Source organism: Phytophthora cinnamomi, assembly GCF_018691715.1.
Source record: "Phytophthora cinnamomi strain GKB4 chromosome Unknown Contig129, whole genome shotgun sequence".
Lineage (NCBI taxonomy): Eukaryota > Oomycota > Peronosporomycetes > Peronosporales > Peronosporaceae > Phytophthora > Phytophthora cinnamomi.
In genome coordinates this window covers 537,262-551,037 of record NW_027151062.1, presented here as the reverse complement: position 1 = coordinate 551,037, position 13,776 = coordinate 537,262, and the positions used below count along the sequence as shown (strand labels likewise).

Here is a 13,776-nt window from a genome sequence, read left to right as displayed (position 1 = left end):
GACTGGCGGCCCGGCATCAGCAAGTATGGCCTGCGGCGGAGCGATGCGCATCGTAACAGCTCGTGCAGGTGGCCGTACGGAACATCCATCAGACGTCCCGCTTGCGCTACGGAGACCGTGCGGAGGCAGCGTGAGAAAGGTAGCGGCGGTGGTTGAGGCCTGCTGGGTGGTTGGCTTTGGCTGGTGAGGCGGTGTCTACGCATGTGGGTGCGATGGCGAGATAGCGATGTGCGCGAGCAAGGTGTGTGTATGGTGTGAGAGCGTGTGTGTTGGTGTGTGTTGGTGTGTGTTGGTGTGTGTTGGTGTGTTTGATTTTGTATTTTTGTGGTTGATAGGTGTACATGAAGCCCGTCTAGCTCAGTCGGTAGAGCGCAAGACTCTTAATCTTGTGGTCGTGGGTTCGAGCCCCACGGTGGGCGACTGCTTTTGTCGTTTTTGCTCCGCGACGCTCTGTGCGTCTAGCTGCGCGTCTGTACGTCTCTTTGCATGCCGATCACTGCTCACACACGACGCGACTTCGTCACCACACCTCCTGAACGTCGGCGACTCTGTCGGTGAGGTAGGTCCCGGGTCGGCGATCCGACTGACTGGCGGCCCGGCATCAGCAAGTATGGCCTGCGGCGGAGCGATGCGCATCGTAACAGCTCGTGCAGGTGGCCGTACGGAACATCCATCAGACGTCCCGCTTGCGCTACGGAGACCGTGCGGAGGCAGCGTGAGAAAGGTAGCGGCGGTGGTTGAGGCCTGCTGGGTGGTTGGCTTTGGCTGGTGAGGCGGTGTCTACGCATGTGGGTGCGATGGCGAGATAGCGATGTGCGCGAGCAAGGTGTGTATGGTGTGAGAGCGTGTATGTGCGTGTGTGTTGGTGTGTGTTGGTGTGTTTGATTTTGTATTTTTGTGGTTGATAGGTGTACATGAAGCCCGTCTAGCTCAGTCGGTAGAGCGCAAGACTCTTAATCTTGTGGTCGTGGGTTCGAGCCCCACGGTGGGCGACTGCTTTTGTCGTTTTTGCTCCGCGACGCTCTGTGCGTCTAGCTGCGCGTCTGCACGTCTCTTTGCACGCCGATCACTGCTCACACACGACGCGACTTCGTCACCACACCTCCTGAACGTCGGCGACTCTGTCGGTGAGGTAGGTCCCGGGTCGGCGATCCGACTGACTGGCGGCCCGGCATCAGCAAGTATGGCCTGCGGCGGAGCGATGCGCATCGTAACAGCTCGTGCAGGTGGCCGTACGGAACATCCATCAGACGTCCCGCTTGCGCTACGGAGACCGTGCGGAGGCAGCGTGAGAAAGGTAGCGGCGGTGGTTGAGGCCTGCTGGGTGGTTGGCTTTGGCTGGTGAGGCGGTGTCTACGCATGTGGGTGCGATGGCGAGATAGCGATGTGCGCGAGCAAGGTGTGTGTATGGTGTGAGAGCGTGTATGTGCGTGTGTGTTGGTGTGTGTTGGTGTGTTTGATTTTGTATTTTTGTGGTTGATAGGTGTACATGAAGCCCGTCTAGCTCAGTCGGTAGAGCGCAAGACTCTTAATCTTGTGGTCGTGGGTTCGAGCCCCACGGTGGGCGACTGCTTTTGTCGTTTTTGCTCCGCGACGCTCTGTGCGTCTAGCTGCGCGTCTGCACGTCTCTTTGCACGCCGATCACTGCTCACACACGACGCGACTTCGTCACCACACCTCCTGAACGTCGGCGACTCTGTCGGTGAGGTACGTCCCGGGTCGGCGATCCGACTGACTGGCGGCCCGGCATCAGCAAGTATGGCCTGCGGCGGAGCGATGCGCATCGTAACACCTCGTGCAGGTGGCCGTACGTGTAACGGGGTTACACGCACAAGTGGCTGCAAGCCACTTGTGAATTTAACAGATAGGTTATCTGTTAAAAGTTTTGGATACTTCCTCACCTTGGTGTAAGACACACCAATGGATACATTGAAGTGGACCACCACAATGAGTGGTCCACACATACCCAAAGATCCTATTGGTAGAAAGCAGCATCTTTCTACCAATCAGAGACATGCATATTAGCGGGGCTCTGACAGCCAGCCGCTGTCAACCCCTTTCATAGATGATAAACAGTTTTAGCAGATTTTTAGAGGAAGATCAATTTACAAGCAATACAGTTCTCATTTTACCTAATCTAAGTCACTTGGAATCCTTTCTTATTTAACTTATATTTGTGTATTCAAATATAATTAACCTAAGTAATTACTAAGTACTTACGCTTCCTCATACACGTTGCGCAACGTGTAAGCTAAAGTAGTGAGTCAAGTTAGACCCACTACACCTGGTAGCACTTTGTAGTCCGTCCAACGACCGACTGCTTGACGTTCGTACGCGGTGTACGAACGCGGAGCCGAGAACCCCATGAGCACGGAGGTGCCCATGGAGAGCTCCAATACGCCTGTAACGCATGTTGCACGCGCGGACTGCCCTCTCCTGTCTGACCCAGAGTGGGAAGCCCTCCAATGACTGTTGACAGTCATTGGAAAAGCGGCGATAGCTACAATGCTGCGTACGCTTTCGCCGACGGAGCACATGGCGTTGCTCTGGGGTTCATCATGAAGGAGCAGCGTGACGCTGCTTTCTCAGTGACGGCGTCGTCAGGGACGACACCGTGTGCTCAATTATTAAAATTGAGCGTAAGCAATTACGTGGGAAGAGAGGGCGAGCCTCTCCTCCGATGGCTTGTCGAACTCGACACAGCCATAGCGGCTCGACGCATCGTCGACCCGCTGTCGAAGGTCGCGTTCGCCATGTCCTGCCTTGGTGGACGCGCAAGGAGTTGGGCGTATGGACGCCGACTCTCCGATCCTACGTGCTTCAGCACGTACGAAGTGTTCAAAGAGGAGCTCAAACAAGCGTTTGAGCCCCCGCAAAACGAGTTCCGGTCGAGGGCGGAGTTCCTCGACCTTCAGCAGGGTAAGCATGACGTTCATGCTTACGCGCAGCGCGCACGATACTTGGTCTCAAATAACGTGACTAATCCAATTGACGAGGCGACCAAGGTCGTCACGTTCATGAAAGGACTTAGAGATGGGCCTGTGAAGACCTATCTCTTCCGAGAGTACCCGAGTACTCTCGAAGCTGCGATTACTCTTGCCATGCAAGAAGAGTTTAGCCTGCGGCAGGCTAAACTCCATGCGAACGTGCCGAGGCCGCAACCGCGCCCGGTAGTGAGGATGGGAGGTCCGGAACCAATGGACCTCTCGAACGCAACAACTGCCGGCTACCAGCAGCAGGGAGGCGGTGTGAGATGCTTCCGTTGCGGAAGGATCGGTCACTTTGCACGGGAGTGCACAGCTCCCATGCCCCCTGGAGGTGGTCGTCGTGGCGATGCTAGGCATCGCCGCGGACCAACAAAAAACGCGAACATCCAGTAGGCGCGGGGCGCCCTACTGGTAATGCAGTCGCGCGTGCCGACATCGGGCACGCGACACTGAGGACTGCAGCCCCCAGTGAGACCAGCTCTCACTGCAAGAAACAAGATGACAGGCCGAACCTAGTCATCTTGAAGGTTTACTCGAAGAGAGCGAGTGACTCTCTTCGAGCTTTGGTAGATTCAGGCGCGTCGAACAACTTTGTTCGACTACGAAGCCTGTCGAGACTTGACTTCGAGGAGGTAAATGTACCTCGAAGTCTTCTGGAGGTACGACTGGCAACAGGTGCCATCGTGAAGACCGAGAAGCGCGTCGTGAACGTGCGCTTCTCGTACAAACAACGAGTGTTTGTCGAACGCTTTATCGTCCTGGACCTGGACCATAAGTTCGACGTAGTAATGGGCATGCCGTGGCTTGCACGGCATGATCCGGTGATAGACTGGAAGAAGCGCACGCTCGTGCGCTTCGGACGCGACAGCGGAACAGAGAGCGATGGCCCTGTTACCGCAGCACGCGCACCAGCAGGTGCGCGCGGCTCACCAGTCGAGACAGCGCTTAATGCTGCTGTCCCGGAGTGCCCAAGAAGTGCGCGAGGGCGCACACAAGCGAGACCCACGTCGGCAATGCTGCCGACGTCGGAAGAAAAAGATGTGTTGGTTTCGGGAACCAACACCCACGTTCAAGCGTGTAAGGGACAGTCCCTGACCCGAAGCGGTCAGGTCGACGACGACGCGTCAGCCCCGGGAGCCGACGCACCCTCGGTCAAGAGGGGCTCCGCCAATGAATGGCGTCGAGGTGACGAAGGCGTGTCAACTCCGGGAGTTGACGCTGCAAACAGTGCGGACGGTTGCAAACGTACCGCACTGACGCAATTTGCATGCTGTCGTGTAGCCGGGCTGCACGACGAAGCGCCATGCGATCAAGCCGGGCTTGATATCGCGCTCCCGCAGACAGGGTCTGCCGGCGAAGGGACACATTACCGTGCAGCCGGGCTGCACGAAGGAAAATGCGGTCAAGCCGGGCTTGATATCGCGCGCCCGCAGACAGGGTCTGCCGGCGAAGGGACACATTACCGTGCAGCCGGGCTGCACGAAGGAAAATGCGGTCAAGCCGGGCTTGATACCGCGCGCCCGCAGACAGGGTCTACCGGCGAACAACTGTCCACGGCCGGGCCTGGACCAGAAGAGCAGCTGTGCGGAGCCCGGTTCCGCACAACAAGAAGACGGCGCAAGCGAAGAACGCTGCGCAAGTCTCGGTCCAGGACCGAGACGCCACGAGAGCATTCTGCTGAGCAGACAGAGGCGGTGACGCCAAATGTCAAGACGCTATGCGTCTTGTACTGGATTCCAGTATCGTGACATGGAACTCGCTAGTCCTCCGACGACGGCGTCGGAGTTGACTTCGCTTCCAGTCATGAGCTGGAAGCGCTTCACGCGCGACTTGCACGATGGACGCATCGAGCAAGTCTGCGTTCTTTCGGACAGCGAAAGAACGGAGGGCGAGAGCGAAGAGCTGAGGCAGCTCTTCATGGGAAGCACCACTGAGAGTGAAGACACTCTCAGTGCGAAGACGAAGCGAGAGCGCTTCGAGGAACAAGGTTGGGACTCGCTGAAGTCGAGTCCCTATTACGAATTGTTGAGGGAGTACAAAGACGTACTCCCGGAAGAGATTCCTGCGGAGCTTCCGCAGGATAAGGGCATTCAGCACGAGATTGATCTTGTGCCGGGCACGAAGTACTGTGTCATGCGGCAGTGGCCACTGCCGCGAGAGCAAGTGAAAGCGATCGACGACTTCTTTGAAAGTCGTCGTAAAACAGGACAAGTGCGGGAATCAAAGTCCCCGCACAGTGCTCCGACGTTCTGTGTCAAGAAGCCACAGGGCGGATGGCGCATCGTTCATGCCTACAACAAGCTGAACGATGCGACGGTACCGGCGCAGACGCCGATACCGCAAAAAGATGTTATCATCGATTCGATGGCCGGGAGCACCGTTTACAGTGCTCTCGACTTACGAGATGGATTCTATCAGATCCTAATGCGTGAGAGCGATATCCCTCTCACAGCAGTGAGCACACCAAGCGGCATGCTCTGGGAATGGCTAGTAATGCCAGAGGGGCTTAAGAACGCCCCTGCGACTTTCAACAGGTGCGTGACACACTTGTTGCGCCCGGTGCGCGACTTCGCACCGAGCTACTTCGATGATGTATTCATCCACAGCCGGGCTGTGGACGGGAAGACCGACATTGAGATGCACCGGGTGCATCTCCGAAAGCTACTTGGGCTTATGCGAAAGCATAAGCTCTACGCGAACCTGAAGAAGTGCATCTTCGGGGCGAGCGAGATACCCGTCCTCGGGTGTCTCGTCGGAAAGAATGGCGTTCGCCCTGACCCGGAAAAGGTCAGAGTGATCAATGAATGGCCAACGCCTTCAAGTGTCAAGGAACTGAGGCAGTTCCTTGGCTTGGCCACGTACTTGTGCAAGTACGTGGAGGATTATGCGGGCAAGATCCGGCCGCTGTCACAGCTTCTTAAGAAAGAAGCTGTGTGGAATTGGAAACCCGATTGCCAAAAGGCATTCGATGCAGTCAAGCGGGGCTTGACTGAGGCACCGATCTTGGCAGTAGCTGACCAAGATCGTCCATTTCACGTCGTATGTGACGCATCCGACTTTGCAATCGGATGTGCGTTGATGCAGCACGATCACGAGGGCCGTGATCGTGTCGTCTACTACCAATCGCGTCAGCTGAAGCCAGCTGAGCGCAACTATCCGGTGCATGACAAGGAACTCCTTGCCATGAAGTATGCACTCGCAAAGTTCCGAGTGTATTTGCTTGGGAGTAGACCATTTGTGGTCTACACCGATCATGCATCACTGCGCACCGCAGTGAAGTCGCCACACATATCACAAAGAATGGCGAGATGGCTCTCATTCTTTGCGGAGTATAACTTCCGGGTCGAATACAAACCCGGAAGATTGAATGTAGTGACCGACGCGTTATCACGTCGGCCGGACTATGCAGAAGCTGTTGACGTCAATGCCATTGACGCCATGCGATCGAGCAAACCCACATCATCTCTGTTGGATGATGTGAAGGCCGCGTACGCGCACGACGCGGACGCGAAGCTCTTGCTGGCCTATGGCACAGCGCCTTCTGACAAGTCCCGTCAGAAGCTGCCTAAGCACCTTCGAGCGCGTGCACACCGCTTTCGTGTGCACGACGGACTACTGCTTTACAATGCAGTCGACGACAACGCGGATCGCGTTGTCGTACCGAATGACCATGACCTGCGACTCAGGATCATGTACGAATATCATGATGCCCCGACTGCGGGACATCTCGGACGTGAGAAGACATACGTCCTTCTCACGCGCGACTTCTACTGGCACCACCAGCATAAGTGGGTGTGCAAGTACATCCGTGCTTGCGAGGTATGCCAACGCGTAAAGCCTGCGCCATTCGCGCAGGCTCCGTTACAATCACTACCGACTCCGTCGGAGTGTTGGAAGTCCATGTCTTTGGACTTCATCTTTGGTCTTCCCCCAGACAGCGGAGGGAACACCGGTGTTGTGGTCTTCGTCGACCGCTTCAGCAAGATGGTACATCTTGCTGCGGTGCCAGCAGAGGTGACCGCGAAGCAGACGGCCCGTCTGTTCGTCGACATGGTGCTAAAACACCATGGCATGCCGTCCGACATCGTGTCGGACAGAGACCCGCGCTTCACAGCGCACCTGTGGCAAGAAGTGTTTACACTTCTTGGGAGCCAGCTTTCCATGTCGACTGCGGATCATCCGCAGACGGACGGTCAAACCGAGCGCGTGAATCGCGTGCTCGTCGATATGTTGAAGAGCTACGCTCACTCGTTCCAACACTGGAGCGAGTGCTTATCAATGGCAGAGTTTGCCATCAATAACTCAGTGCATGCCTCGACCGGGCATACACCGTTCTACGTGAATGCCATGCGGCATCCACGCCTACCGCGTTTACTCGGAGTGATGGCTCCCACTTTAAGTGGGGGAGGATCTACGACTGCAATACAGCAGCCGCAGAAAACTGCTGACACTTGCACAGTGTCAGCTGCAACAATGGACAAACCACATGAGTCTGCGCAAGGCGCAGACTCCTCCACCAACAAGGCCAACGACCACGGGTCTGCGCAGGGCGCAGACACCGCAAAGAACCACGCAGAGGCCGGGCCTCTAGCGGAGAGCGAGCTGAATGACTTCAGCTCGGATGCAATCAGTTTCATCACCAAAAGACAAGCCGTAATTCGGTTTGTCCAAGACACAATAGCAGCTTCTGTTGATCAACAGAAGCTGAACGCAGACAATGCGGGCAGAGGCAACACAAATGAATTTAAAGTTGGTTCATTAGTTTTGTTAGCTACACAAAACCTGCCTAGACATGCAGTTTCGGATTTCGGAGCAAGCAAGCTTGCTCCGCGCTTCATCGGGCCGTTCACTGTGTTGGCACGGCACGGCAACGCATACACGCTAGACATACCGTCTAGCATGCGCCTCCATCCGACCTTTTACGTCGGACGGCTGAAGCCATACCTGCAGCACGAGCCATCTAGCTCGGCTGATCCGAAGCCTCGGCAGGAGCCGACGCAGAAGCGGAAGCCTTGGCCTCGGTGACGAGCAGCCTCTCCTCCAGCGCGTCCGCGCGCTGCAGCAACCCTTTCATCTGGGTCCCCAGCTCGACCTGGATATTCGAGGCGGTCTGCGAGACCGCCGCGACTTGGGCCTTCTGGTTCGCCAGCTCCTGTTTCAGGGCGGCGAACTCAGCGCCCTACAGACGCTCCACGGCGGTCACCCGGTCGTGGAGAGGCGCATACTGATCAGCCCGGGGCTGATCATACCCGGGGCGTGTTCCCACCCCCGCCACCGCCGATCCGTGACGCCCGCGGCTCAACCCGCTGGCTTGTTGAGCGGATTGTTGACCATAGTATACCGAAAACGAACCCTCAAGGGGCTCGTTTTCGTATTCGTTGGAGGGGATTTCCTCCCCATCAAGATACATGGGAGACGCGGAACGTCTTGCTGAAGGACGTTCTGGAAATGGTGAGGGCGTACGAAGAGCAGTACGCGCTGGCGCAGCGGAAGTAGTGCGAGCGCTGCGGTCATCGCTAGCGCCCGAACCCGCACGTGCTAAGAACTTAGCACGGAGCTCTTTGAGAGTCTCGGGCACACGGAACGACGTGTACCCGTTCAGGTCGCGGTCGCTCAAACGGACCGCGCCTGGAAAGCACTTCGTGCACTGAAAGCCCTCGGGCACAGCGCACGGCACATTTGCCTCCTCAGCAGCAACATGAAGTTGCTCCAGCTTTCCACGCTTCGAGTACGTCTCGAAGCGATCACGCGCTTGTTTATCCGATCACGGTAAGCACTTGTTGAAATTTTCAACAAAGGCGTTCCAGCTTTGACAAAGTGCCTGCCATTCGGGCACTTTGCTGCGAGAAGATGTCTTCTTGCTTTGAAACCATCGGAGCTCATGAAAGAGTCCGATGTAGTAATCGCGCCTTTGATGCGTCTCCGCATCAAAGTACAGCTCGGCAGCCACAGCGTCATCTTTGATGGCGCTGCATACGTACAGCGGTACCTCATTCGGAGGTACGGAGTTCCCATACCGGTCCGCGATCTCGGACGCGGACGGCATCCACGGATTACACGCTGCAGGCGCAGCGCGCGGAGAGCCTTGAGCTTTGGAATCACGCGCTGCAGCTGCAGCGCGCGGAGTACTGAGAGCCCCAGCGGAAGCGAGTGGGGTATCGCGCTCAGTACGCGAACGCTTCGAACTCGAAGCGTCCGATTCGTCCACTTCACGCGGGCGAACGATCTTGGCGTGAGGGTCGAGCGATTCGCTCGACACTGAGTCTTTACGCTTTGAGGGCGAGTCCTCCTCGCCCTCCATGTCTTCATCGTCGTCGTCGAAGTCGACAACGTCGCCGTACTTCGCCTTCTGGCGTTCGAAGTAGTCGTCGATGGAGAGATGACTCCCCACCGACTTCGAGGTCTTCTTCTCTTGAGGCGCGCTCATCGTTGAATGAGCGCGGATTTCTTCTCCAAACGCGGAGAATTGACGAATGGTCAATTCCAAAAGATTGACGTGCGGAGACCCCGCGCGTCTAACCTTAAGGGGGGGATGGTGTAACGGGGTTACACGCACAAGTGGCTACAAGCCACTTGTGAATTTAACAGGTTATCTGTTAAAAGTTTTAGATACTTCCTTGCCTTGGTGTAAGACACACCAATGGATACATTGAAGTGGACCACCACAAAGAGTAATCCAATCATACCCAAAGATCCTATTGGTAGAAAGCAGCATCTTTCTACCAATCAGAGACATGCATATTAGCGGGGCTCTGACAGCCAGCCGCTGCCAACCCTTTCATAGATGATAAACAGTTTTTAGCAGATTTTAGAGGAAGATCAATTTACAAACAATACAGTTCTCATTTCACCTAATCTAAGTCACTTGGAATCCCTACTTGTTTAACTTATATTTGTGTATTCAAATATAATTACCCTAAGTAATTACTAAGTACTTACGCTTCCTCATACACGTTGCGCAACGTGTAAGCTAAAGTAGTGAGTCAAGTTAGATCCACTACAGTACGGAACATCCATCAGACGTCCCGCTTGCGCTACGGAGACCGTGCGGAGGCAGCGTGAGAAAGGTAGCGGCGGTGGTTGAGGCCTGCTGGGTGGTTGGCTTTGGCTGGTGAGGCGGTGTCTACGCATGTGGGTGCGATGGCGAGATAGCGATGTGCGCGAGCAAGGTGTGTGTATGGTGTGAGAGCGTGTATGTGCGTGTGTGTTGGTGTGTTTGATTTTGTATTTTTGTGGTTGATAGGTGTACATGAAGCCCGTCTAGCTCAGTCGGTAGAGCGCAAGACTCTTAATCTTGTGGTCGTGGGTTCGAGCCCCACGGTGGGCGACTGCTTTTGTCGTTTTTGCTCCGCGACGCTCTGTGCGTCTAGCTGCGCGTCTGCACGTCTCTTTGCACGCCGATCACTGCTCACACACGACGCGACTTCGTCACCACACCTCCTGAACGTCGGCGACTCTGTCGGTGAGGTAGGTCCCGGGTCGGCGATCCGACTGACTGGCGGCCCGGCATCAGCAAGTATGGCCTGCGGCGGAGCGATGCGCATCGTAACAGCTCGTGCAGGTGGCCGTACGGAACATCCATCAGACGTCCCGCTTGCGCTACGGAGACCGTGCGGGGGCAGCATGAGAAAGGTGGCCGTAGAGGTCTGCAGAAGGACGTACCGACTGATGCAGGTACGGGGAGGATTTTTCCGCCGACATAATACACGTAACCTATAGCATGTTGTATTGTAAATGACGACGGAGCACCTGGCTTTGGGTTAATCAAGTCGCGAGTGCCGCACAGTCGGAAAGGTTGATAGATCCGTTAGGTCGGCAAGGATAGAAGAGATATCGTTGGACCCGCTGTTATTACTGGTGCCACAAATATGATCCGGAATCTCGTGGTGGAGGTCAATCATCCCGTCGAGCGACCACTCTTACGTCCAAATGGTGATCTCTTCATGCAAGAGGGCGACGATAGGTGCGATCGGGATTACGTCGTTGGCCGAACTTGGTAGGGTTTCGTCCAGTATACAGAGCTTCCAGATGTCGCTAAAACCTGGCCGCAGTGAAATGCGTTCTCGTGCTCGACCTTGACTGCCTGCCGATGCCAGGGACTTGACGTATTGGAGGAAACTTCGGATGCGGTCACGGTGCAGCGAACGGCATCCCAATGTTTCATAGACCACGTATTCCCGGTCATATCGTGGAGACCTTCAATGCGAACGACCCGTGGGCCTAGCTTCACTATCTTGCAGTAGATGAGAGCGTTCCGGACAAATCCGATGAGGTCAGGGGCCACCAGAAGGTGCGAACGCGATGTAAGCGGCGGGGCCATTTTGATGCGTCTGAGAACTTGTGTGGCGGAGCTCAGGCGAAGTCTTCAGAGCTTAAATACTTTTCGATGAGGCGACGAATCGAGGAACGAGCCTCTTCGTCGGCCGGTTCCTTTCATACTTCGGGGAGTTTCACTCCTACTGCTGTGCTACGATTTTAGAAGTGGGCCTTCCCACGCCTTGTATAAAAATTATTTTAGTCTGCACCCGCATCTCACAAATCCCCATTTCATCGTCGTAACTCGGGTCACCGTGACATGTCATGACGTCTTTTGTGGGTAAGGACACGTTGGATGGTGCAAAGGACCGAGAATCATGTCATCACCGTGAGTCTTTGACATTTGTCGCTTGCTGGTTGAAGTTGAGTGCTTCGATTGACTGTGACAATAGAAAATGATGGTTGTGACGCGAATGTCAACACGCAACTGAATAATAGTACATTATACTACCCACATCGGTATAAAACCTAACAGGTATGCAACGATATATTATTATTGTGTCACCTTATACCTGATTCAGCCATATATATTAGAGGCATTTTATCAAAAGTATCATTAACGTGTTTTTGATTTTTTTTTAATAGGCCTTGAAATTTGGTGATTGGTGTTTCTACGGAGCTGAGAAAACGAGCACAAACAAACGAAATCCTGTGGAAGCATGTCTGACAGCAGTGACGGAGGCCGGATCGATGCCCCAGGAGGCGACAACGGCTCGAGTGAAGAAGAAACCGCGCCTCCCGTGAGTGCGGTTGATGCTCCTCCTGTCCCCGAGGGCGGTCCTCTTGGGAGAGATGAGAAACTTCGCTTTTCACGTGCAGAAACTGGAAGCTCTTGATTGATAACATTTTCATATAGTTAATCTAGGATCTTCTAGGAATGTTTTAAGAATGTTCTAGCACGATTCAGAGGTCACTGATTGGTTTATCGAATAGACCAGGATCTTAGCATTCTGAAACTACAACTTTTTTTAGGTCTTGTTGTGTCGGGCGATCGGCCGTAACTTCTCTTCTACTTCGAATTTAGATGTGGTGAATAGTGCTAGAGGAAGCCAAGACACCGAGCTTTTGCCCTGTGCTCGTCACTAAAACACCTCAAAAACACGATTGTGGTACTTTTGATAAAATATCTCTCATACGTATGTATATGTATATATATAGTGATTTGCACCTGCACTCGTATCGCCCTAACAGCTCTGGATAAAATCCAGAGAACTATCTCTGAGACTAGAATGCTGCTACACTATACAGGCACGAATGCCTCCAAATCTCACTTAGCGATATCCGCTCTGATGGGTCAACTTTTAACATTCGCGAGACCAAGTCAATAACTGACGCCGATAGCTTGGTGTTGTATTCCCACAACTCGAAAATCCCGGTGACCTCCAATTGCTCTAGCGCGAGGAACGCCCTGTTTTGACGAGAAGCAACTGAGACCAGCGGAGACCCCGTGAGCATGACGAACCACATGATGCCCAGCGACCAGATATCCGCCTTCACGGGGTCGTACGCTCCCCCCGCGACCACCTCCGGCGCCATGTAGTACTCTTTGCCCGCCCGACCCAAACACAAAGTGTTTACAGGAACTGACAGCCCAAAGTCGGAGATCTTGCACGCTCCGTTGTGCATCAAGACATTCTCGAGCGACAGATCGCGGTGCGCGATGCCGAGTTGGCGGTGCAGGAAATCGACGCCAGCCAGGACTTGCTTCATTACGTGGATGGTCCACTCCTCAGTCATGGTGCCGCTCTGGATGGCGGTGGCGAGGTGGGTGTAGAGGTCTCCGTCGGCGCAGAACTCGTCGACAAGGTAGATGCAGTCGTTCTCCTGGAAGTGGAAGTAGGACCGCACGACGTTGGGGTGTCCTCCGCCGTTGGATAGCAGGTCGGCGACTCGGCATTCCTGCATCGGGTCGTCCAGGGTGCGCTCGGGGCCGGACGCACTGCGGATGTCGGCAGCACAGGACAGCGACATGGCCTTAACGGCTACGATACGCCGTTTACCGAGGGGGAGCGGGGGCATGAGCTGCTGCTGGGCACGTGTGGGTCGAACTTCACACTCCAGGACTTCGCCGTAGAGCGCGTCGCCTATTTTGCGTCGCAATTGAAGCTGCGAGCTGGACATGGGTGCTTAGAAATCGATGCGACCGGTGCCAGCGCGAAGCAGCAGATTCAGTTGTGAAGCAGCACGGCGGGCGGCTAAGCCGAGTGAAGTTGGTTGCGGTTGCTTCGCGCTGGCGTAACTGTATCACCGCAAAGACAAGCAGAAATGATTCGACAATAACGGCGAAAGCTGACCACAGCACTGCCATTGCCAACGATTTTCGTGAATGTTGTCTCGAGGATCTTTCTGCAGGGGGCAAATGAGCGGTCGTTGGCGCTTGTCGAACTGCCTCGGGTGGACAAGGTCAAGCACGTGCCGAGATGGGTTTGTACTTCGTTGCTTACGACCTGGGCGGGGAAAGAGAAACGAATCT

At 55.0% G+C, this 13,776-nt stretch overlaps 1 protein-coding gene across 1 annotated transcript; it reads right to left on the bottom strand.

Moving 5' to 3' along the window:
• Nucleotides 1-12,527: 12,527 nt before the first annotated feature.
• On the bottom strand, nt 12,528-13,424 carry IUM83_18743 (CAMK/CDPK protein kinase; the record flags this gene model as incomplete). Its single annotated transcript, XM_067943754.1, has 1 exon — nt 12,528-13,424. The coding sequence occupies one exon, from the start codon at nt 13,422-13,424 to the stop codon at nt 12,528-12,530; it is 897 nt and encodes a 298-aa protein (XP_067780056.1).
• Nucleotides 13,425-13,776: the final 352 nt, after the last annotated feature.